This window comes from Oncorhynchus keta, unplaced genomic scaffold (assembly GCF_023373465.1).
Source record: "Oncorhynchus keta strain PuntledgeMale-10-30-2019 unplaced genomic scaffold, Oket_V2 Un_scaffold_3531_pilon_pilon, whole genome shotgun sequence".
Lineage (NCBI taxonomy): Eukaryota > Metazoa > Chordata > Actinopteri > Salmoniformes > Salmonidae > Oncorhynchus > Oncorhynchus keta.
The window spans coordinates 756,431-779,132 of record NW_026290920.1 but is presented as its reverse complement, the minus strand read 5'-3'; the positions used below and the strand labels follow the sequence as shown (position 1 = coordinate 779,132).

Genomic DNA, 22,702 nt, shown 5'->3' with positions numbered 1-22,702 from the left:
TCTGAAGTTGATACCTTCAAGTCTTTGAAATGCTATGGCCAAAACAAATGGTATGGAAATATGACTAGGCCTATATGAATAAATCACATAAATGTAACTCATGTCATTTGACCTATCTGGATCATTTGACTTGTGTCTGCCGTTACCTAATTTCACTGGGAACAAGAGTTTGGTGTCATGAGGTAGCAAGTTTGAATATGTTTTCTCCATCCTCCCCCTCACTCACTACATCACCCCCCTCCAGGTTTGTTACAGCTAAACCTGCTCTCGGTGTGAAAGTGGATTCTTTTCGCTCTCCACACTTGCGCGGCCCATCGTCCTCTACCGCTTGTGGGCTGTCACTGGGATTTTAAACTGGTACACGCGACCATCAACGGGACAAGAAACATTTACGATAGAAAACTCACTGAGAATAAACGTTCCTCGAAGAAATAAGAATTCCAGAATAATTTACATTTTCTGCAGGTGCAGTTTTTATCTTTGAGCTGACGGATCGCGGAGAGAGTCTGCATTTCTACAGGTGAACAAAACTTAATTATTTGGTTTGGGCTCATCAAATTGCAAACTTAGCTTTGTGCTGTAGTGTATTGTCCACGAGCGCACGTAATTCCTCATCTTCACACTACCTAAAATGACGCGCAAGTCGTGCGTGCCGATAATGCAACCTCCTAACCAAGATTAATCTACACATTAGCTATCTGTAAAGATGCCGCCCTACTCCCTCCTCTATGTTTAATATAACACACATACATTCATTATTCATTTCGGTTGCCTGACGTGAAGTTTGTTCTATAGAAAGTATTTGAATCTGATGTGTGCCACAGAATCTATTTGACTCTAGCCACAAAATTAAGGAAATTAGAAGGGGGGAGATTTTCGGTGTGCCGAAAGTACTATTATAACATAATAGTATTTCTTTTGGGGGTGCTTATATTTGTCCTGTTACACACAAATGTGTAATGGGAATGTGATTTTTTGCATATCCCAACCCCCCCTGAGACACCCTGAGGGAGTGGGGTCACAGCCAGGGATGCCATTGTACAGTCAAGGGCACAGCAACAGATTTATATATTTTTCTCCTTGTCAGCTCTGTTATTTGAATCAGCAACCTTTCGGTAAGTGGCCCAACACGTTAACCTCGAGGCTACTGCCAACCCTAAATGTGATAGATAGAGGAATCTAGTCCACTTCACTCACCTCAGCCCCACCTAACAGTTAGCCTAGCTAGCGACCTCGTCAAGAGGTTTGGACCTCTTAGTGTAACTTTTAAGGTGTTGGGACTGACAGTCAGAGGGACCTGTAGATGAGTCCCAGTCAGGGCTATTCACCACATTGGTGTCAGAAGTGGGATGGCACCTCGGTGCAGCCATCCAAAGCATGTCCCATCAGTATGGACATAAGGGACTTACAAGAGTGAAGCGTTGGTACACTCTTTCTGAAAGAAGGGTTATTCTGTATTGACCTCGTACAACACCTATCCTTTTTACATCAGCAGTTGTCAAAATGACAACGTGCTTTACAGATTCCCAGCCTAAAACCCCAATGAGCAGGCAATGCAGAGGCAGAAGCACAGTGGCTAGGAAAAAACTCCCAGTAAGGCAGTAACCTAGGAAGAAACCTAGAGAGGAACCAGGCTTTGAGGGGTGTCCACTGTCCAGTCCTCTTCTGGATGCCTAATGAGTGACTTTGTTCCAGGCATTCATGCCTCTTGGCATAATGATGAAGGTGTAGGACATAATACCATGCTGGTAGTGTCTATGCCTTGTTCCTGTTCCACACTACTGAGCTGAACCGTGCTGAGCCAAGCCAGACTGTGCTATCCTGGTTAAACATCCATCATAGTTGCTGGGACCGTGCTTGGCAGAACAATGTGAAAACGTGCCACAGCACAGTGCGGTTCAAGTCTCCATGATGGTGTGAAACAGGTAACAGTGCAAAAGAGCCTATAATGGGATGAGTATAAGCTAACCTTGCCTGGTACCTGCAGATTAGCCTCCATAATGCCAAAGCTTGAACACTGTCATGAGTTTCACCAATGATGGACACTGCTGTGCCAATGCTCGTCAATGTCCAAGCAGTCATCATCGACACAAACGCCAAATGAATTGACAAAATGCTCTCTAATGTGGTTTCTGTTAGATTCTAATTTACAAAAGATGTGTCCCTCTCGCTTTCAAAATCCTATATTCACTATGAGAGCTCTGATCCAATCAGTGTGTTAGTCAGCAGTAGCCATCACTTCCATTAGCTATGGACCCTAACTGCTGCCATCATGTCTTACACTGCTAGCTAACCTCTCTACCTGAATGTGAGCAGTGTTACCCTGCCACTGGTCTCTCAGTGGAATGGAAAAGGCCTCCAAGTGTTTACATTGGGCCTAATGTTGTCAGAGCTCCTATAATACCAGCTTCAGGGGGAACAGACCGGTTCTTATGGGCCCCAGCCTCACCGGGAATAGACCGTACCACAGCAGCTCAATGGAAACACTGTGGGGGTTAGCTGTTAGCACGGCGCTCAAATAACCTGGCGGCTAATGAACTGTCACTTTTTTTCTCCAAACAAGACGTTTTTAGTCCCTGTTCGCCTGAAACGCCCTGGTCCTGCCAGGTTTGAACATTGATTCCAGGGTTGGCTATGTCTTTCCATGCACGTACCAGTTAACTCTTTGCTAGTGGTTGGTTTTTAGATGTCTGATTCTGTTAAGGTTTATGGGGTTTGACAGTATTGAGAACAGCCATTCTCTTCATATTGACCCTACTACACTGATTCAAGGAAGCCAGCAATATGTTAAACAATGATTTAATTGTTATGCAGCTCAAGTTTTTCTAGAATGATGGAGCTTATATGATGACCTTGCCTCTTTTTGCACGTACTGTATTAGATCATAGAGGCAGAATGGAGACAGTAGTTACCTAACTTAATGGTGGGTGTTAGACAGGGTTTGAGATAGGGAGATAGTTGAGAAGGCTGAAAGGTTGAGGTGGACTAATGGATTGAACTCTCATCTCCAGGGGCCGTATGTGGGTTGGAGGTGTCAGTGATACCGCTAGATCAGCCTCCTGCACTACTGTCCCATAGTGTCTCTTAGAACTCCTCCGCACCACATGTATCATCATGTCACAGTAGAGTTTGCAGGGACGTGCAGAATCCATGGGCTCTGCCAGAGTGGGATCCCTCTCTACCTGACTGGACAAATCTTGGCTGTCGTCCTGGGAGGTTATCCCAGGACAGTGGTCTAATACTGTGATTATTCCTGTCCTGCTGAGAGGTTATCCCAGGACACTGGTCCAATACTGGTATTCTTCCTGCCCTGCTGAGAGGTTATCTCAGGACACTGGTCCAGTACGGGGACTATTTATTTCCTACTGAGAGGTTATCCCAGGACACTGGTCCAATACTGGGATTCTTCCTGTCCTGTTGAGAGGAGTATCTTCACACAGCATCTGAAATGGCTTCGTGCTGTTAGGAGTATCTTCACACAACATCTGAAATGGCTTCATGCTGTTAGGAGTATCTTCACACAACATCTGAAATGGCTTCGTGCTGTTAGGAGTATCTTCACACAACATCTGAAATGACTTCATGCTGTTAGGAGTATCTTCACACAACATCTGAAATGGCTTCATGCTGTTAGGAGCATCTTCACACAACATCTGAAATGGCTTCATGCTGTTAGGAGCATCTTCACACAACATCTGAAATGGCTTCGTGCTGTTAGGAGCATCTTCACACAACATCTGAAATGGCTTCATGCTGTTAGGAGTATCTTCACACAACATCTGAAATGGCTTCATGCTGTTAGGAGTATCTTCACACAACATCTGAAATGGCTTCATGCTGTTAGGAGTATCTTCACACAAGATCTGAAATGGCTTCATGCTGTTATGTTATGGCTATCTTCACACAACATCTGAAATGGCTTCATGCTGTTAGGAGTATCTTCACACAAGATCTGAAATGGCTTCATGCTGTTATGTTATGGCTATCTTCACACAACATCTGAAATGGCTTCGTGCTGTTAGGAGTATCTTCACACAACATCTGAAATGGCTTCATGCTGTTATGTTATGGCTATCTTCACACAACATCTGAAATGGCTTCATGCTGTTAGGAGTATCTTCACACAACATCTGAAATGGCTTCATGCTGTTAGGAGTATCTTCACACAACATCTGAAATAGCTTCATGCTGTTAGGAGTATCTTCACACAACATCTGAAATGGCTTCATGCTGTTATGTTATGGCTATCTTCACACAACATCTGAAATGGCTTCATGCTGTTAGGAGTATCTTCACACAACATCTGAAATGGCTTCATGCTGTTATGTTATGGCTATCTTCACACAACATCTGAAATGGCTTCATGCTGTTAGGAGTATCTTCACACAACATCTGAAATGGCTTCATGCTGTTAGGAGTATCTTCACACAACATCTGAAATGGCTTCATGCTGTTAGGAGTATCTTCACACAACATCTGAAATGGCTTCGTGCTGTTAGGAGTATCTTCACACAACATCTGAAATGGCTTCATGCTGTTAGGAGTATCTTCACACAACATCTGAAATGGCTTCATGCTGTTAGGAGTATCTTCACACAACATCTGAAATGGCTTCATGCTGTTAGGAGTATCTTCACACAACATCTGAAATGGCTTCATGCTGTTAGGAGTATCTTCACACAAGATCTGAAATGGCTTCATGCTGTTATGTTATGGCTATCTTCACACAACATCTGAAATGGCTTCATGCTGTTATGTTATGGCTATCTTCACACAAGGGGGTAAACACAGTTAGGTACTCAGAAAAGATGGAACAGTACGGAAATTGCATTTGCTTTTTGCTCAGAAAAGGACTTAATTCTGGCGTGACAATATAGCCTAGTGGTGGGCGATATGGACAGCAATCCATATGGGGATAAATTGCCTGAATTGATGCGATAACGATAAATAGAAATATAAGTTTATAACATTAATGTACACCATCGTTTTTTACTACTAGTTTGATGGTTGTATCCATCAATTGTCCCATTAACAATCACACATATTATCAAACTTATTAGTGTTATTAGTGTTCTGTCTGTTCGGTTATCGATCATTTTCAGTTTATTGTCCCAGATCTAATATATCCCCCCACCTGTAACCCGCTATAGATAGAATCAGTACCCTGTCTTCTTCTTATGTTAGGATACGTGTGGGAAACATGCTGTGTTAGTGGGTGTAACCATCCGGCATGGTCTGGTAATAGCATGGTGCTCACAGTGACCCCAGTGTTAGGTTAGAGTCTTAGGGTGCATCCCACATGGCACCCTATTCCCTATATAGTGCATTTATTTAGACTATTTTGACCTGGTCAAAAGTAGTGCACAATAAAGGGTATAGGGTATCATTTGGGATGAAGACTTACTGTCATGGCTCATTTACTGGTCACATCCCATCAAGAGAACAACTGTGATTATTTCATTACCATTAATCTCGGCAGCCAGAACCAAATAAACTACTGTTAAAGATGTCATGAGAGATTAGATCACCATAGCTTGCCACTAGATTTGGTTTATATTGAGTTATTTAACCTTTATATTCAGGTTTCTATTGTTGAGATAAAATATATTTAGCAAAAGTGACCTGGTCCAAATGGCCCTAAACCAGGAACCATATTCTGAATAAAAATATACATTGAAAATACATCATTATATACTTAAATCAGTGAGGGACTGAACCTCGGTGAGACATGCATACACACACATATGCACTCACACACACAAGCATGCACACACACACACGCAACCACTCACACACACAGACCCACACACACTGCTATTCTAGTCAGACTTATGTACTGACCAAATCATGAAAGACAAAACTATAACTGCTCTGGGTTTACCAAACTCATATTTTATTGGTCCATGTGTTTGTTACCATTGCACTCATTACTTTCCAGCCATTATGATGAGCCTGTCCTCCCCACTCCCCATTTCTCCCTCCTTCCAACATCCTCCATTGATCCTGCTCTGGGAAATTCACCCTGGTCGGGTATTGGAAGTTTTGAGCAAGAAGCCACCTCCCCTCTCTCTCTTCAGAAAAGTTGTAGTCTTTACTTAAAGAGGAGGGAGGGGCTGTTACTCAGAAATAACAGAATCGAGCTCCAACGCAATAACACAAAACCTGAACATTTACTTCTGAAATAACTGAGTAGCTCTTTGTTTATGGTGGGAGAACAGGGAGGTTGTGTATGAGTGTGAGTACATGTCTATATATCTGAGGATGTTACTAAGCATTTCTGTTGACTGCTTTTGTCCCTGGCCACCCCCTCCCTCCTGTTTAGAGGTTTGTGTTTTAGGCCTCCACCACACTGACAACGTTACTGCGTTTTGGTGCACCAGAAATACATTCATTTCCAATGGAACTCTGTGTTTGCCTCACAGCGTTGTGTTGCAGAGGCAGGTGCAGTGCGTTCTGTGTGCTGCATATGTTGGATCTATTGAACATATGCATTAAACTGTATGTTGAATGTTGAACTTATGTTTCACACATATCAGATGATGCTGCGTACTATTTTGTACAATCAGGCTGTCGGTGTGATCGAGGCGTTAACAACAGAACGGACTGCTGTGTGAGATGAGGAGTGACATTTGTAATGCTTTATTTCATGAGCTTGGAGTTGCAATACACTAACGCATATAACACTTACCACATATCAAACTCTTTGAATTACATGCAGAATTACAGGATGTTGATATTATCATGGTATTATTAGCCCTTACTTGTAGCAGTATCAATACTGATGTTACAATGCCTTTGCCTAAACAATTCACCTTCTAACTTTATACTGTCACAAATACTATTTGCTTTTTGCTTTTTTACAGTATATTAATTTGGTTGAATTTCATACAATGATGACTTATATGCTTATTTTATTTCTATGAAAACTGGGCAGAGTTCATCGGGGGGGTAACTGAGCTGCAGGCAGGGGGGCTTCATCCATCCAGCCCTTGTTTAAAGTTGGCTGTAACGAATAGGCCACTGTAACTTTATGTACACAGTTGTTAAACTATAGCCATTCATTCACTCTAACAATATATCCCTTTGTGCTTCCAATTCAATCATAATTAATTGTATAGTTTTGATACAACCTACGTAATGAAAGTGTTTATCTCAGTGAAGCTAGTAGTAGAGGACGGCGTTTCAGTGCTTCATTCATTCTGATGTCATTAATGCCCAGAGTGAACTGGTCTAAAAATGGATTTTAAAAAACAGGACTGGATTTACTGCAGGTATAATGGTGTACTGTACATGCCTTCCACACAGGCACCTCTGAGGTAATGGGTTTGTTTGGGAGGAGTTGGGAAACTAGTTCACAAATGTGTGGGCCTCTGTAGCTCAGTTGGTAGAGCATGGCACTTACACCGCTAGGATAGTGGATTCGATACCATCCGTACGTAAAGGTTATGCACGCATGACTGTAAGTCACTTTCGATAAGTGTCTGCTAAATGGCATATACAGGGCATTTGGAAAGTGTTCAGCCACCTTGACCTTTTTACACATTTTGTTACATTACAGCCTTATTCTAAAATGGATTAATAAAAACAAATCCTCATCAATCTACACACAAATACCTCATAATGACAAAGCAAAAACAGGTTTGTAGACATTTTTGCAAATGTATAATAAAATAAAAAAACAGAAATACCTTATTTACATAAGTATTCAGACCCTTTGACTCGAAATTGAGCTCAGGTGCATCCTGTTTCCATTGATCATCCTTGAGATGTTTCTACAACTTGATTGGAGTCCAACTGTGGTAAATGTAATTGATTGGACATGATTTGGAAAGGCACACACCTGTCTATATAATGTCCCACAGTTGACAGTGTATGTCAGAGCAAAATCCAAGACTTGAGTTTGGATGAATTGTCCGTAGAGCTTCGAGACAGGATTGTGTCGAGGAACAGATCTGGAGAAGGGTACCAAAAAATGTCAGCAGCATCAAAGGTCCCCAACAACACAGTGGCCTCCATCATTCCTAAGTGGAAGAAGTTTGGAAGCACCAAGACTCTTCCTAGAGCTGGCTGCCCGGCCAAACTGAGCAATCCAGGGAGAAGTGCCTTGGTCAGGGATGTGACCAAGAAACCGATGGAGCTCCAAAAGTTATTCTGCGGAGATGGGAGAACCTTCCAGAAGGACAACCATCTCTGCAGCACTCCACCAATCAGGACTTTATGGTAGAGTGGCCAGATGGAAGTGTTTTTTTACACTGGCCAGGGACTGGGGGAAAGGGACTGGGAAACTAGTCAGGATCGAGGGAAAGATGAACGGAGCAAAGTACAGAGAGTCTATGAATGTCCTTGAGTGGCCCAGCCAGAACCTGCACTTCAACCCGATCGAACATCTCTGGAGTGACCTTAAAATAGCTGTGCAGCAACACTCCCCATCCAACCTGACAGAGAGTATGAGAGGATCTGCAGAGAAGAATGGGAGAAACTCCCCAAATACAGGTGTACCAAGCTTGTAACGTCATACCCAAGAAGACTCGAGGCTGTAATTGCTGCCAAAGGTGCTTCAACAAAGTACTTAGTAAAGGGTCTGAATACTTATGTTTTAAAAAATTATACATTTGCAAAAATGTCTAAAAACCTGCTTTTGCTTTGTCATTATGGGGTATTGTGTGGAGATTGATGAGGTTCAAAAAACAATTTAATCCACTTTAGAATAAGGCTGTAACGTAACAAAATGTGGAAAACGTGAAGGGATCTGAATACGTTGCGAATGCAATGTATTACTATTGTATTATGATGATCTATTCTAGATGTAGTCAGTGGACTGGGGCCAGAACCTGAGGCAGCCTGAGTGCCTCTAGTTACATTAACAAGCCATTCTAGTAGAAGTCAGAGGCCAGGAGAGGTACAGAGGGTTTGTGTGGAAGTGATCCTTAATGGTCGACATTCTTAGACATAACTGGTCTGTCTTTGATTTTAAGGTCTTTTAATGAATTTGCATGAATTTAGGCCAATCAATGCCTTTGAATAACATGAACCTTAAACTACAATGTAACAGAACACTTCCCAGGGTGCATAGTCAGCGTTTCTTCTTTTGATTTCAGGTAAACTATGACCAGGTGGATTGTATTACTTTGTGTTTGTCTGTCCGTCACCTCGGCAACATTCAACAATTATCAGCAAATCAGCAGCTATGAGGAGCACTCCTTTCTGGGTATGTGGACATATTACTCCTCACTATACAGTGCATATGAAATGACATATTTATCTGTGTCTGGTTACATGGCTTTTTGTGTGTTCGTGTGACTGTGTCTTTACCTGTGTCTGGTTGTTAATCATTGTGTGTTAATCATTGTGTGTTTATATATATATATATATATATGTGCCTGTGTGTGTGTGTGTGTGTGTGTGTGTCCATCTCTCTGCCCTCTTCCCCTCCAGACCCTGAGGACACACTGAGTGTGAGCGTCCCCCTGGAGCTGCCTCAGCGCCCTCTACTGGGCAGCACCTTGGTACTACCCTGTTACTTCCAGGTGGGTCGGGCCTGGCACCAATATCAATACTACACAGTTATGAGAAATAAGGATGTTGGATTTAGCAATACATATCATATTATTTTTTATATTTTCATTTAAAATTAACAAGATTACTATCTCCTGTTTCAGGGACCCTCCCTCCACTGTTTTAACTCCCTCCACTGTTTTAATTCCCTTCACTGTTTTAACTCCCTCAACTGTTTTAACTCCCTTCACTGTTTTAACTCTCCACTGTTTTAACTCCCTTCACTGTTTTAACTCCCTCCACTGTTTTAACTCCCTCCACTGTTTTAACTCCCTCCACTGTTTTAACTCCCTCAACTGTTTTAACTCCCTCACTGTTTTAACTCCCTCCACTGTTTTAACTCCCTCACTGTTTTAACTCCCTCTACTGTTTTAACTCCCTTCACTGTTTTAACTCCCTCCACTCCACTCCCTCCACTGTTTTAACTCCCTCCACTCTTTTAACTCCCTCCACTGTTTTAACTCCCTTCACTGTTTTAACTCCCTCCACTGTTTTAACTCCCTCCACTGTTTTAACTCCCTCCACTGTTTTAACTCCATTCACTGTTTTAACTCCCTCCACTGTTTTAACTCTCTCCACTGTTTAAACTCCCTTCACTGTTTTAACTCCCTCCACTTTGTTTTGACTTGTTTTCATGTTTCTCATAATACTGTTTTATGTATCAACTCTTTTCACATATTTGAGTCCTGGTGAGGAGAAAAAACTCAGTTTGACAGGACTGCAGTTCAATTGACCAATGATGAGTTACAGTGATACAAAGTTCCATGATAAGAAACCTCATTGTAGTTCCACCATTATGTGACTTGATGTGTTTTATTTCAGAGTGGTCATCAACATAAAAATAGTATTTAATATTGTATTGTAATGTAATTATGTTTTTCTAATAAACTTGAACTTTAACCCTACTTCCAGGACCACACCGTCCACGACCCCGGCGCCCCCACCATTGCCCCCCTGTCCCACCGCATCAAATGGAGCCGCATCACCAAGGAGCGTGTCTCTGTCATCCTGGTGGCCATGGACGGAGAGGTCAAGGTGGAGGAGGACTATCTGGACCGGGTCCACATGGTGGGCTACCCCCAGACCCCCACTGACGCCAGCATCAAGATCACAGAGTTGAGGTCCAACGACACCGGCACCTACCGATGTGAGGTCCAGCACGGCATCGAGGACAACCATGACACTGTGGACGTCCTGGTTCAAGGTAGGGACAGAGGGTAGTGGGAGTGTGACGACCGCTTGCTGCCAAGGAATTCATCTTTGGATATTGCTCTCTTTGTAAACAAAGTTGGTGCTTAAAGCTACCCCTGTACACACGTGAGTTTATTTTGATCTTTTGATTTTAGGACATTAAACATTTTATTTGCCTAATACTAAGGATTTGTATGGTTTCATTAGTATTTTTGTTGTTGTTGCTATTCTATAATTTGCTCTCTGTACTTTATATGAACCATACTGACAACTTTGAAGCAAAATAAATCATGTATCTTTAAGCCACACAGATAGGCAGTAATCTAATTATTTTCTGGAGACATTAGTGGCTGCTCTGTCGCTGTTACACTGTTGTCTCTCTCCAGGTATCGTGTTTCACTACCGGGCCATCACGACACGCTACACTCTGACCTTTGAGAAGGCCAAGGCAGCCTGTATCCAGAACAGTGCTGTGATCGCGACCCCAGAGCAGCTCCAGGCCGCGTACGATGACGGCTTCCACCAGTGTGATGCCGGCTGGCTCTCTGACCAGACTGTCAGGTCAGCCTATATCCCTCTCCTGCATCTGCACTGATCTGAAATCAGTTGCTGTTTTCAGATCAGTGCCAAAAGCAGTGAAGTGAATGAAGTGACTGGAAATAACTGAACTGATTTCAGAACAAAGTGAAGGAGGGAGTCTATAAGGCTTGTCTTCAAATAGTGTTTGTTTTCTTTAAAATACTAAGTGAGCTTGAGTGAGCTTGCCTGACATAATGGAGCCAATGGAATAATCCCAAAAGTGCAAGCTCTACCTATCTGGCACTCCAACTAGGCTCAATCGAATGCTTTGAAAGACAACAATGGTCTAATTTTGAACCCATATCTGCAATCTATCCAATGTTTGAAAATAAGTTAAAATATCTTATTTAACAGTTTATAATGACTGTGCATACAGTTCTCTAAGCATCATGAGGTAATTTACTTCATATAGGAATTATAAATAGAGTTATACTTGACGGTTCGTATTTCAACATTGTCCATTTATGTAATGTTTACATTTTCACGTCAGTATTTGGTTTGATCCTCCATCTAAACACAGATGTCTGCCATACAGAACTTCCTGTAGAATGTTTGACAGCTGAGCCTCTGAACATGTCACTTCCTCTCGACACACAGCCTCTCTTGTCCTCCATGCATCCCTCCTTCCATCCCTGGCAAAAATCTAGAGGATTGTGTTTACCTTTCTCTGATCTCACCTGTATGTTTTTTTCAACACCTGAGAACGAAAGCCCTCATTCCATAAATCTCCTCTAGTTGATTTCTCAGAAGTACTAGAAAGTTTAGAGGAAAATTGTGGACCGGTTTCCCAGACACAGATTAAGCCTAGTCTGGGACTAAGAAGCTTTTTAAAGATTTTTAACCTTAAAAATATGTTAGAAATGATATGTTACCCAGAAAGGAAGACAAAGGCTCCGATTGAATCAATAAACTAACACGGCTCTGCCTCAACTGATTCACTCAGAATGTTGATGTTGTAATGGAGGTGTTTAAACCAACACACTGAATTGAATAGAATGTATTTGGATCAAAACATATACAACGAGATATACATCAGATCCCCACAGGATAGCACTTTAAAGTATCTCTCTGCAAGGTAGGCCTATCACTCTGCACTGGTATGGATTTTGCACTCATTTCTGTTTTCTGTGAAAGGTACCCAATCCATGATCCACGTGAGAATTGCTATGGCGACAAAGACGAGTTCCCCGGGGTGCGAACCTACGGAGTGAGAGATGTCAACGAGACTTACGACGTGTACTGTTTTGCCGAGAAGATGTCAGGTAACCAAGGAGACATCCCTGATCTTTTTTTCATAATGAGTGACAGGATGAGATCAGGACATGTTCACTTTGGAGAATACAGTCGTTTTCACAGACTCCTTTTTCTGACTGATGGGAAAATTGTGAACATTTTAATTGTGATTAATGTGGATTGCCTTAATCAATTAAATGAGTTACATTGACTCAAATATTGTTAACTACACAACTATCAACCTCAACTAACACTGAACATGTCACTATCTTACGTCCATCCTCCCCTGTACTCTCCTCTCCCAGGCAGTGTGTTCTACTCTGGCTCTGTGGCTAAGTTCACCTACTCTGAGGCTGAGGAACAGTGTAGTAAGCAGGGGGCCCTGTTGGCCACCACAGGACAGCTGTACCTGGCCTGGCAGGCTGGTCTGGATGTGTGCAATGCAGGCTGGCTAGGAGACAGGAGCGTCCGCTACCCCATCAATGTCCGGAGGCCGCAGTGCGGAGGGGGTCTGCTGGGGGTACGGACCGTGTACCTCCACGTCAACCAGACGGGGTACCCCCTCCCCGAATCCCGCTATGATGCCTACTGCTACACAGGTAGGTTGCATTTAGCCTGGTCCCAGATCTGTTTGTGTCGTCTTGGCATCTCCTATAGGAGTTGGCTATATAGCGCAAACAGAACTAGAACCAGGATAGGTTACACTGTGAATCAACCATAGACTGGAATGCGTTATCATTGGAATGAACCTGTTTTAGTGTCATATTAGTAAGCGTGTGTGTGCGTTTTAGTGTCACATTTGTTAGCGTGTGTGTGTGTGTTTTAGTGTCATATTTGTTAGCGTGTGTGTTTTAGTGTCATATTTGTAAGCGTGTGTGTGCCCGTTTTAGTGTCATATTTGTAAGCGTGTGTGTGTGTTTTAGCGTCATATTTGTTAGCGTGTGTGTTTTAGTGTCATATTTGTTAGCGTGTGTGTGTGCCCGTTTTAGTGTCATATTTGTAAGCGTGTGTGTGTGCGTTTTAGTGTCATATTTGTAAGTGTGTGTGTGTGTGTGTGTGTGTGTGTGTGTGTGTGTGTGTGTGTGTGTGTGTGTGTGTGTGTGTGTGTGTGTGTGTGTGTGTGTGTGTGTGTGTGTGCGTTTTAGTGTCATATTTGTAAGTGTGTGTGTGTGTGTGTGTGTGTGTGTGTGTGTGTGTGTGTGTGTGTGTGTGTGTGTGTGTGTGTGTGTGTGTGTGTGTGTGTGTGTGTGTGTGTGTGCGTGCGTTTTAGTGTCATACTTGTAAGTGTGTGTGTGTGTGCGTGCGTTTTAGTGTCATATTTGTGTCATATTTTTAAGCGTTTAATTGTTTCATATTTGTCAAATGGCTGAATTTGTTCAGGATAACAACAGTGTTAAGTGAAACAGTAAACAACCATTCTCACCACACGTTTCCTGTTGGAAACCGTTCCCAACAGTTTAGTGATCACGTGCATGAACCCTTTCTTCGGTCTCCTCTAGAAACGGACGAGGAGGGCTCAGGCATGGTGGTGCCCACCGAGGCGGGCAGCGGTGTGCTGAGCGTTGCCACAGTGACCCAGGGTCCTCCCGAGGTGTTCTTCAGGAACATGACCACAGAGAGTGAGGCGCTGGGCGAGGGCCTGGCCACCCAGAAACCCACTGGCGTGGACTTCACCTTCGGCACTGAGTTGCCCCTGCCACAGCCGCCCAGTGTCACCGAGCTGCCACAGCCGCCCAGTGTCACCGAGCTGCCCCTACCACAGCCGCCCAGTGTCACCGAGCTGCCCCTACCACAGCCGCCCAGTGTCACCGAGCTGCCCCTACCACAGCCGCCCAGTGTCACCGAGCTGCCCCTACCACAGCCGCCCAGTGGGACAGAGTTGGTTGTGGATGTGGTGGGGAGAGTAACGGCCAGGCCGGATGTGGGGAGTGAGATCGGCGAAGTGAGCAGATCAGGATATTTATTTTCTGCTACAGGTCAGTGACTGGATATCTGCTGGGTTTGACTGTAAATAGCAAACTTAGTCACTTTTCATGGGACCCTGTGTTGGGAAAGTTGTTTCTGGAACAACTGAGTGTACAAGCCCTACTTTCAATAGTACTGAGTGTTTGCATGTTGAAATGGAAAGAGAAGAATGGCAGTCATTGCTGAGGAGACTAGCAAGCTTTATTGGTTGACTGTGAGAGGATATTTGCAACGTGGTTTTTACAGCACACTCTGAAGAACACAACAAATAATTGATCAAAAAATCTGAATGATTACAAACTGTGAATAAAAACACACTGGGCTGATTAATGTGTTTGGTGCATGAGATCAACCACATTATATCAGCAACATTACCTCTCCATCTGTAGGCGTGGTGTTTCACTACCGTGCTGGATCTAGTCGCTACGCCTTCACCTTCGTGGAGGCCCAGCTTGCCTGTCAGAGTGTTGGAGCCTCCATCGCCACCCCAGAGCAGCTCCAGGCTGCCTATGAGGCTGGCTACAACCAGTGTGATGCAGGCTGGCTTCTGGATCAGACCGTCAGGTAGGCGGGAAGACACACACACACTTGTCTGTTTACATGGGCACACAAACATATTTAAAGACAGAACTACAGACAGATTAATACACACACACACACACACACACACACACACACACACACACACACACACACACACACACACACACACACACACACACACACACACACACACACACACACACACACACACACACACACACACACACACACACACACACACACACACACACACATACTAACTACAGGAGGCTGATGAGGGGAGGATGGCTCGTAATAATGGCTGGAATGGAGTCTGGAGTGGTATCAAAAATGTGTTTGATTTGTACGATTCCATTCCATTTATTCCATTCCAGCCATTACTATGAGCCATCCTCCCCAATGAAGGTGCTGCCAGCCGGCGGCCACCTGTACCACATGCAGATACTGTACTTGTTTCTAGTCCTTGTCACTGTTCTTTACCATCAGTACAGCAATCTTCTTCTTCATTATACTCCCATTCATGGCTGTGAATAAAGGTTGTTTTCATGCACAGGTATCCCATCGTGTCTCCTCTGGAGAAATGCTCTGGGGATCTGGAGACTTTACCAGGAGTGAGGACCTATGGACTGAGGCCCGCTGAGGAACACTACGATGTCTACTGCTACGTGGACAGACTCAGGGGTGAGAAAACACACTAGGTTTTGTTCACTCAATTTGCTCTTGAATCACTTTGTAACCCAGAGATGTCATACCTTGTGTCTATTTCTTGTCTGTCTATTGCAGTAGTAGTCTTTAAAGATAAGTCAAGAGGTTGGGCTAGTTTATTATATTTACACTGTCTTAACTATGTGGGAAATGAATGGCAATTGAAAAAGAGGTTTGACTTATCACAAACCACATCGCTGTGGGAGTTGTTTTGAGCACTGACTCGACTGTCCACGTCCTCTCTTCTCTTCTCTTGTCACCATCCTCTCATCCCTTAACCTGACTGTCCTCTTCTCACCATCCTCTCATCCCTTAACCTGACTGTCCTCTTCTCTTCATCCTCTCATCCCTTAACCTGACTGTCCTCTTCACCATCCTCTCATCCCTTAACCCGACTGTCCTCTTCTCACCATCCTCTCATCCCTTAACCTGACTGTCCTCTTCTCTTCATCCTCTCATCCCTTAACCTGACTGTCCTCTTCACCATCCTCTCATCCTTTAACCCGACTGTCCTCTTCTCACCATCCTCTCATCCCTTAACCTGACTGTCTTCTCTTCTCTTGTCACCATCCTCTCATCACTTAACCTGACTGTCTTCTCTTCTCTTCATCCTCTCACCCCTTAACCTGACTGTCTTCTCTTCTCTTCATCCTCTCATCCCTTAACCTGACTGTCTTCTCTTCTCTTCATCCTCTCATCCCTTAACCTGACTGTCCTCTTCTCACCATCCTCTCATCCCTTAACCTGACTGTCCTCTTCTCTTCATCCTCTCATCCCTTAACCTGACTGTCCTCTTCTCACCATCCTCTCATCCCTTAACCTGACTGTCCTCTTCTCTTCATCCTCTCATCCCTTAACCTGACTGTCCTCTTCACCATCCTCTCATCCCTTAACCTGACTGTCCTCTTCTCTTCATCCTCTCATCCCTTAACCTGACTGTCTTATCTTCTCACCATCCTCTCATCCCTTAACCCGACTGTCTTCTCTTATCTTGTCACCATCCTCTCATCCCTTAACCTGACTGTCTTCTCTTCACCCTCTCAACCCTTGACCATACTGTCTTCTCTTCTCACCATCCTCTCATACCTTAACCTGACTGTCCTCTTCTCACCATCCTCTCATCCGTTAACCTGACTGTCCTCTTCTCACCATCCTCTCATCCCTTAATCTGACTGTCCTCTCTTCTCTAGGTGATGTGTTCCATGCTGGCTCCAGTGAAGGCTTCACCTATGACGGTGCTCTGGCTCACTGTCAGGAGCTAAACGCTACCCTGGCCTCTACTGGCCAGCTCTACGCCGCCTGGAGACAAGGCTTGGATAAGTGCCGCGCAGGTTGGCTAATCGACCGGAGTGTCCGGTACCCCATCACCAACCCCCGGGCGGCGTGTGGTGCAGGGAAGGCAGGGGTGTACACAGTATACACCCACAACAACCAGACGGGATACCCAGACCTGTATTCCAGATATGACGCCTACTGCTTCAAAGGTTTGGACTGAAATGTGTTGAATCATACAGTGGGGAGACCCAGTATTTGATACACTGCCGATTTTGCAGGTTTTCCTACTTACAAACCATTTAGAGGTCTGTCATTTTTATCATAGGTACACTTCAACTGTGAAAGACGGAATCTAAAACAAAAATCCAGAAAATCACATTGTATGATTTTTAAGTAATTAATTTGCATTTTATTGCATGACATAAGTATTTGATCACCTACCAACCTGTAAGAATTCCGTCTCTCACAGACCTGTTAGTTTTCTTTAAGATGCCCTCCTGTTCTCCACTCATTACCTGTATTAACTGCACCTGTTTGAACTCATTACCTGTATAAAAGACACCTGTCCACACACTCAATCAAACAGACTCCAACCTCTCCACAATGGCCAAGACCAGAGGGCTGTGTAAGGGCATCAGATATAAAATTGTAGACCTGCACAAGACTGGGATGGGCTACAGGACAATAGGCAAGCAGCTTGGTGAGAAGGCAACAACTGTTGGCGCAATTATTAGAAAATGGAAGAAGTTCAAGATGACGGTCAATCACCCTCGGTCTGGGGCTCCATGCAAGATCTCACCTCGTGGGGCATCAATGATCATGAGGAAGGTGAGGGATCAGCCCAGAACTACACAGCAGGACCTGGTCAATGACCTGAAGAGAGCTGGGACCACAGTCTCAAAGAAAACCATTAGTAACACACTACGCCGTCATGGATTAAAATGCTGCAGCGCACGCAAGGTCCCCCTGCTCAAGCCAGCGCATGTCCAGGCCCATCTGAAGTTTGCCAATGACCATCTGGATGATCCAGAGGAGGAATGGGAGAAGGTCATGTGGTCTGATGAGACAAAAATAGAGCTTTTTGGTCTAAACTCCACTCGCTGTGTTTGGAGGAAGAAGAAGGATGAGTACAACCCCAAGAACACCATCCCAACTGTGAAGCATGGAGGTGGAAACATAATTCTTTGGGGATGCTTTTCTGCAAAGGGGACAGGACGACTGCACCATATTGAGGGGAGGATGGATGGGGCCATGTATCGCGAGATCTTGGCCAACAACCTCCTTCCCTCAGTAGGAGCATTGAAGATGGGTCGTGGCACCCTCTCACTCCGTCTTCACTCGCTCGCATTATCATTCACTCTCACTCAGTTGTTCGCTTGCATGGTCACTCACTCACCTTCTCTCACTCACCCACCCACCCACCCACTCACTCACTCACTCACTCACCACTCACTCACTCACTCACCACTCACTCACTCACTCACTCACTCAGATCTTTTTGTTTCCTGTAGTGGACATCTTGTTTGTCGCCAATGAAACTGGATTGAACATCACAGAGATAGAAGAGGCTTTGGTTAACCTCACATCCATCACTGATTTGCTGAGGCCTGGTAAGAGCCATAGTCACTTCACTTGCCTTTAATAAGCATTTTATGGAATTCTACACTGTATATACATTACTGAAATATGTAAATCACTTTTCTTTCTTTCTCTCTCGCTCTCTGTGTCTCTCTCTGACTCTCACTCTCTCTCCACAGTCCTGCCTTCCATCACTCCTCCCATCTCTGTGGAGTCCTCAGGCTCTGGTTCCGGGGCCTCTGGGGCGAGTGGATCCTCCGGAGATCTCTCTGGTGATCACTCCGGTGAACTGCCTCATTCCGGGGATCTGTCCGGGTCAGGTGATCTTTCAGGCAGCGGAAGCACAGAGATTCCCAGCGGATCATCTGGTCTGAGTAGTGGAGATGCGTCCGGCTCGGGGCTGAGTGGAGACGGATCAGGAATAACGGTCACTTCAGGGAGGGGCAGTGTTTTATCCGGTTTGGGCTCTGGGGGTCCTCAGGAGGCTGGAGAGGGAATAACGGTCACCTTCTCTTCAGGGAGTGGCAGCGTTTTATCCGGTTTGGGCTCTGGGGGTCCTCAGGAGGCTGGAGAGGGAATAACGGTCACCTTCTCTTCAGGGAGTGGCAGCGTTTTATCCGGTTTGGGCTCTGGGGGTCCTCAGGAGGCTGGAGAGGGAATCACTGGGATCCTCACCTTCCCCACGGAAATGGGATTGGGAATGTTCAGTGGCAGTGGGTTCCTGTCGGGATCGGGAAGTGGCTCCGGTGTCAGTTCTGAGGAGAGCGGCTCTTCGTCTGACAGCTCCAGCAGCTCTGGGGAAAGTGGGGAGTTGTCTGGAATGTCGTCCGGCTCCAGCTCTAGTTCCAGTGAGGAGTTTTCCGGATTTCCCTCAGGATTCTTTCCCTCAGGAGGCTCCAGTGGTCATTCGGGAGAGGAGTCGGGAAGCGGAGACACTCAGGTCCTGCTGATCGATGGTAAACTGGTGGAGGTTTCCACCTCTCACACACACAAAGAGAAGGAGCTGGGTGGAGGGGGCCTGGAATTCAGCGGTTCCGGATCTGACAGCAGTGGCTCAGGGTTCTTCCCGAGTGTGACCTTCTTGGGGTCAGGGTTTACCGACCTCACAGGGTCAGCCTCAGGGGAACAGGAGGCCTCGGGGTCTCTCCACTACGGCTCCGGAAGTGGTGATATCAGCGGTTCGGCCTCGGGCAGCAGTGGCTCAGGGCTCTTCCCGAGTGTGACCTTCTTGGGGTCAGGGTTTACCGACCTCACAGGGTCAGCCTCAGGGGAACAGGAGGCCTCGGGGTCTCTCCACTACGGCTCCGGAAGTGGTGATATCAGCGGTTCGGCCTCGGGCAGCAGCAGCAGCTCAGGGTTCTTCCCGGGTGTGACCTTCTTGGGGTCAGGGTTTACTGACCTTACGGGGTCAGCCTCAGGGGAACAGGAGGCCTCGGGGTCTCTCCACTACGGCTCCAGAAGTGGTGATAACAGCGGTTCGGACTCAGGCAGCAGTGGCTCAGGGTCCTTCCCGGGTGTGACCTTCTTGGGGTCAGGGTTTACCGACCTCACAGGGTCAGCCTCAGGGGAACAGGAGGCCTCGGGGTCTCTCCACTACGGCTCCGGAAGTGGTGATATCAGCAGTTCGGACTCAGGCAGCAGTGGCTCAGGGTTCTTCCCGAGTGTGACCTTCTTGGGGTCAGGGTTTACCGACCTCACGGGGTCAGCCTCAGGAGAACAGGAGGCCTCGGGGTCTCTCCATTACAGCTCCGGAAGTGGTGATATCAGCGGTTCGGCCTCGGGCAGCAGCGGCTCAGGGTTCTTCCCGGGTGTGACCTTCTTGGGGTCAGGGTTTACTGACCTTACGGGGTCAGCCTCAGGGGAACAGGAGGCCTCGGGGTCTCTCCTCTACGGCTCCAGAAGTGGTGATAACAGTGGTTCGGACTCGGGCAGCAGTGGCTCAGGGTCCTTCCCGGGTGTGACCATCTTGGGGTCAGGGTTTACTGACCTCACAGGGTCAGCCTCAGGGGAACAGGAGGCCTCGGGGTCTCTCCACTACGGAAACGGAGTGGGAAGAGGTGGATACGCATCAGGGTTCGGAACGTCGGGCTTCCCATCCGGGGACATGTCTGGAATCTCCAGATCCTCCACCAGCGATGAGGAGGACAGCTCTGTCACCTTCCTGACTAATGACGTCATTACAGAGGTTTCCAAGGCGACCACGGTTTCCATGGAGCTGGGGGCTGGGCCAGTGCAGTTCAGCGGGCAGGGAAGTGGGTCCCACACATGGAGCGGTGCTGACCACCCAACCCAGGCTAGCGGTGTCTCATCTGGGGCACACTCTGGAGATCTGCTCCCTGCGGTGCTGTCCTCTCCGCCCAGCAACAGGGAGCTTATGGAGGGCACAGAAGGGCCAGAGGAGGCCATGGCTGAGCTGGGGGAGACCACCAGAGAGTTTTACGTGACCTTTGCCCCCGACCTTGCTCCTGCCGGATTGGCTGCCCCAGCCATCTCCCTGCAGACCCCTGCCGTCATGGAGAAGCCATCCTCAGAGGAGGGTGAGTCAGCACACTTTCAGTCGACTCCATGTTCATTGCTATGGACAGTTAAAAGAATGTTTGTTTGGCTGTTACGTTGTCGAGCCAACAGACTTATTTAAATTATTTAAAGTGGCATGGTGTTTTTATTGAACAGGCCAATCAGAAAGGTCACCCTATTCCCTATATAGTGCACTAAATAAGGAGTATGGTGCCATTTTGGTGCTAAGGTACACACTGTATTATATTCATCCTAATTGTATTCATGCTTAGGTATCCCTGACCCATGTGACCCTAACCCGTGTGGTGCTGGGTCATGCTCAGTGGAGGATGGTGTTGGGTTGTGCCAGTGTCCGCCCGGGAAAGTGGGAGAAGGGTGCCAGTATGGTGAGTCCTGATGCAGGGGTATCATTATCTCTCATTATCTCTCATAAGACGTCGTCGTTCCTTCGTTCCTAGCAAGGTCTTCGTTCCTAACTCTCTGCGCATCTCTCTTTCTGATCCATTCTGACTCCCTCATAAGTGTTGTAAATGTTTTACTGGAAAGTAACACACCTTAGTAAAGAAAGTTTCTAACAATGCTTTTCTCATCTCTCTACTGTATGCCTGGACATCGGTCCCTCTGTCATGATTAGGGTTGCGAAATTCCGGGAATGGTTTTTCTGAAATCCTGTTTGGAGGATTCCCAGAATCAGAAGGGAATAAGCAGGAAATCCAGAATCCAGGATTTCTGGGAAACCAGGGAATTTATTGAAAGTTCCTGGAATTTTGCAACCCTCTGTCCCGATGCTGCTATTTGATACTGTACATATTCAGACATTTAGCAATATTCTATAGGCTGTATTTGTTATATTTTTTAGATGTGATTCACTAATACTAACAATGCATTTTGTTCCCACTTTTTCCTGTCTGTATATTTTGTGTTGTAGTGTGATGTTTTCTCCTGTTTTGCCTGCACCTGGTTTTGGGTCTCTCGTTCGTGTTTGTCAGACAGTCGCGGGGTCTTTGGCGTGTATGTGTGTATCGTGTCCTTGCCTCGAGATCTCAGGATCTCTCCACCATACTTCTTGATCATGTTTCACTCCATCCTGTGTTGTTTTTGTTCTGCTGTTGCCTAGGCTACAGTAAGCCTACCCAACTGGCAAAACCGGTTGAAAGGACGTCATAATGATGCCATTTCAGACAGATTTGTCTGCTGGTTCTATTCTCTTTCCTACTGCATGCCTGCTAACCCCTGGTACACCTACCAACATCCTGGTGCATACTGGGTACATGCTGGGTACATGCTGGGTACATACTTGGAACTTCTGCCTCTATGAATCTGAACACAAAGCTGCCCTAAGAATTAGAATTATCTAGTCATTCTATTTCTATGCGTCTGCCACCCAACAAGTAGCTGATCCAGACTTAACCTTACTTCAGATCTTAATACATTTATATGATAAAGTATCTTTCTTCTAAAGTGTATGAATCAGAAGTTCAACATTTATGAAAAAAAGTAGTCAAATATTGTGGTCTAAAGAAAGGTTAACATGTACAGGAATGAACATCATTAAGATGAT

The 22,702-nt window shown here is 45.6% G+C and overlaps 1 protein-coding gene across 3 annotated transcripts in view; it reads left to right on the top strand.

Annotated features, from left to right (window-relative positions):
- The first annotated feature begins 286 nt into the window (after window positions 1-286).
- Window positions 287-22,702, top strand: part of LOC118377706 (aggrecan core protein-like) — a 37,381-nt gene continuing 14,965 nt past the window's right edge. For all 3 annotated transcript variants that reach the window (XM_052515953.1, XM_052515952.1, XM_052515951.1), the window contains exons 1-14: window positions 287-520; window positions 9,099-9,208; window positions 9,436-9,527; window positions 10,468-10,759; window positions 11,133-11,307; window positions 12,460-12,587; window positions 12,864-13,157; window positions 14,058-14,534; window positions 14,913-15,087; window positions 15,620-15,747; window positions 16,962-17,255; window positions 18,558-18,656; window positions 18,804-21,161; window positions 21,414-21,527. In XM_052515953.1, the coding sequence (XP_052371913.1) occupies window positions 9,106-9,208; window positions 9,436-9,527; window positions 10,468-10,759; window positions 11,133-11,307; window positions 12,460-12,587; window positions 12,864-13,157; window positions 14,058-14,534; window positions 14,913-15,087; window positions 15,620-15,747; window positions 16,962-17,255; window positions 18,558-18,656; window positions 18,804-21,161; window positions 21,414-21,527 (4,729 nt within the window). In that variant the 5' untranslated portion in view covers window positions 287-520; window positions 9,099-9,105. The remainder of the gene's footprint in view (window positions 521-9,098; window positions 9,209-9,435; window positions 9,528-10,467; window positions 10,760-11,132; window positions 11,308-12,459; window positions 12,588-12,863; window positions 13,158-14,057; window positions 14,535-14,912; window positions 15,088-15,619; window positions 15,748-16,961; window positions 17,256-18,557; window positions 18,657-18,803; window positions 21,162-21,413; window positions 21,528-22,702) is intronic.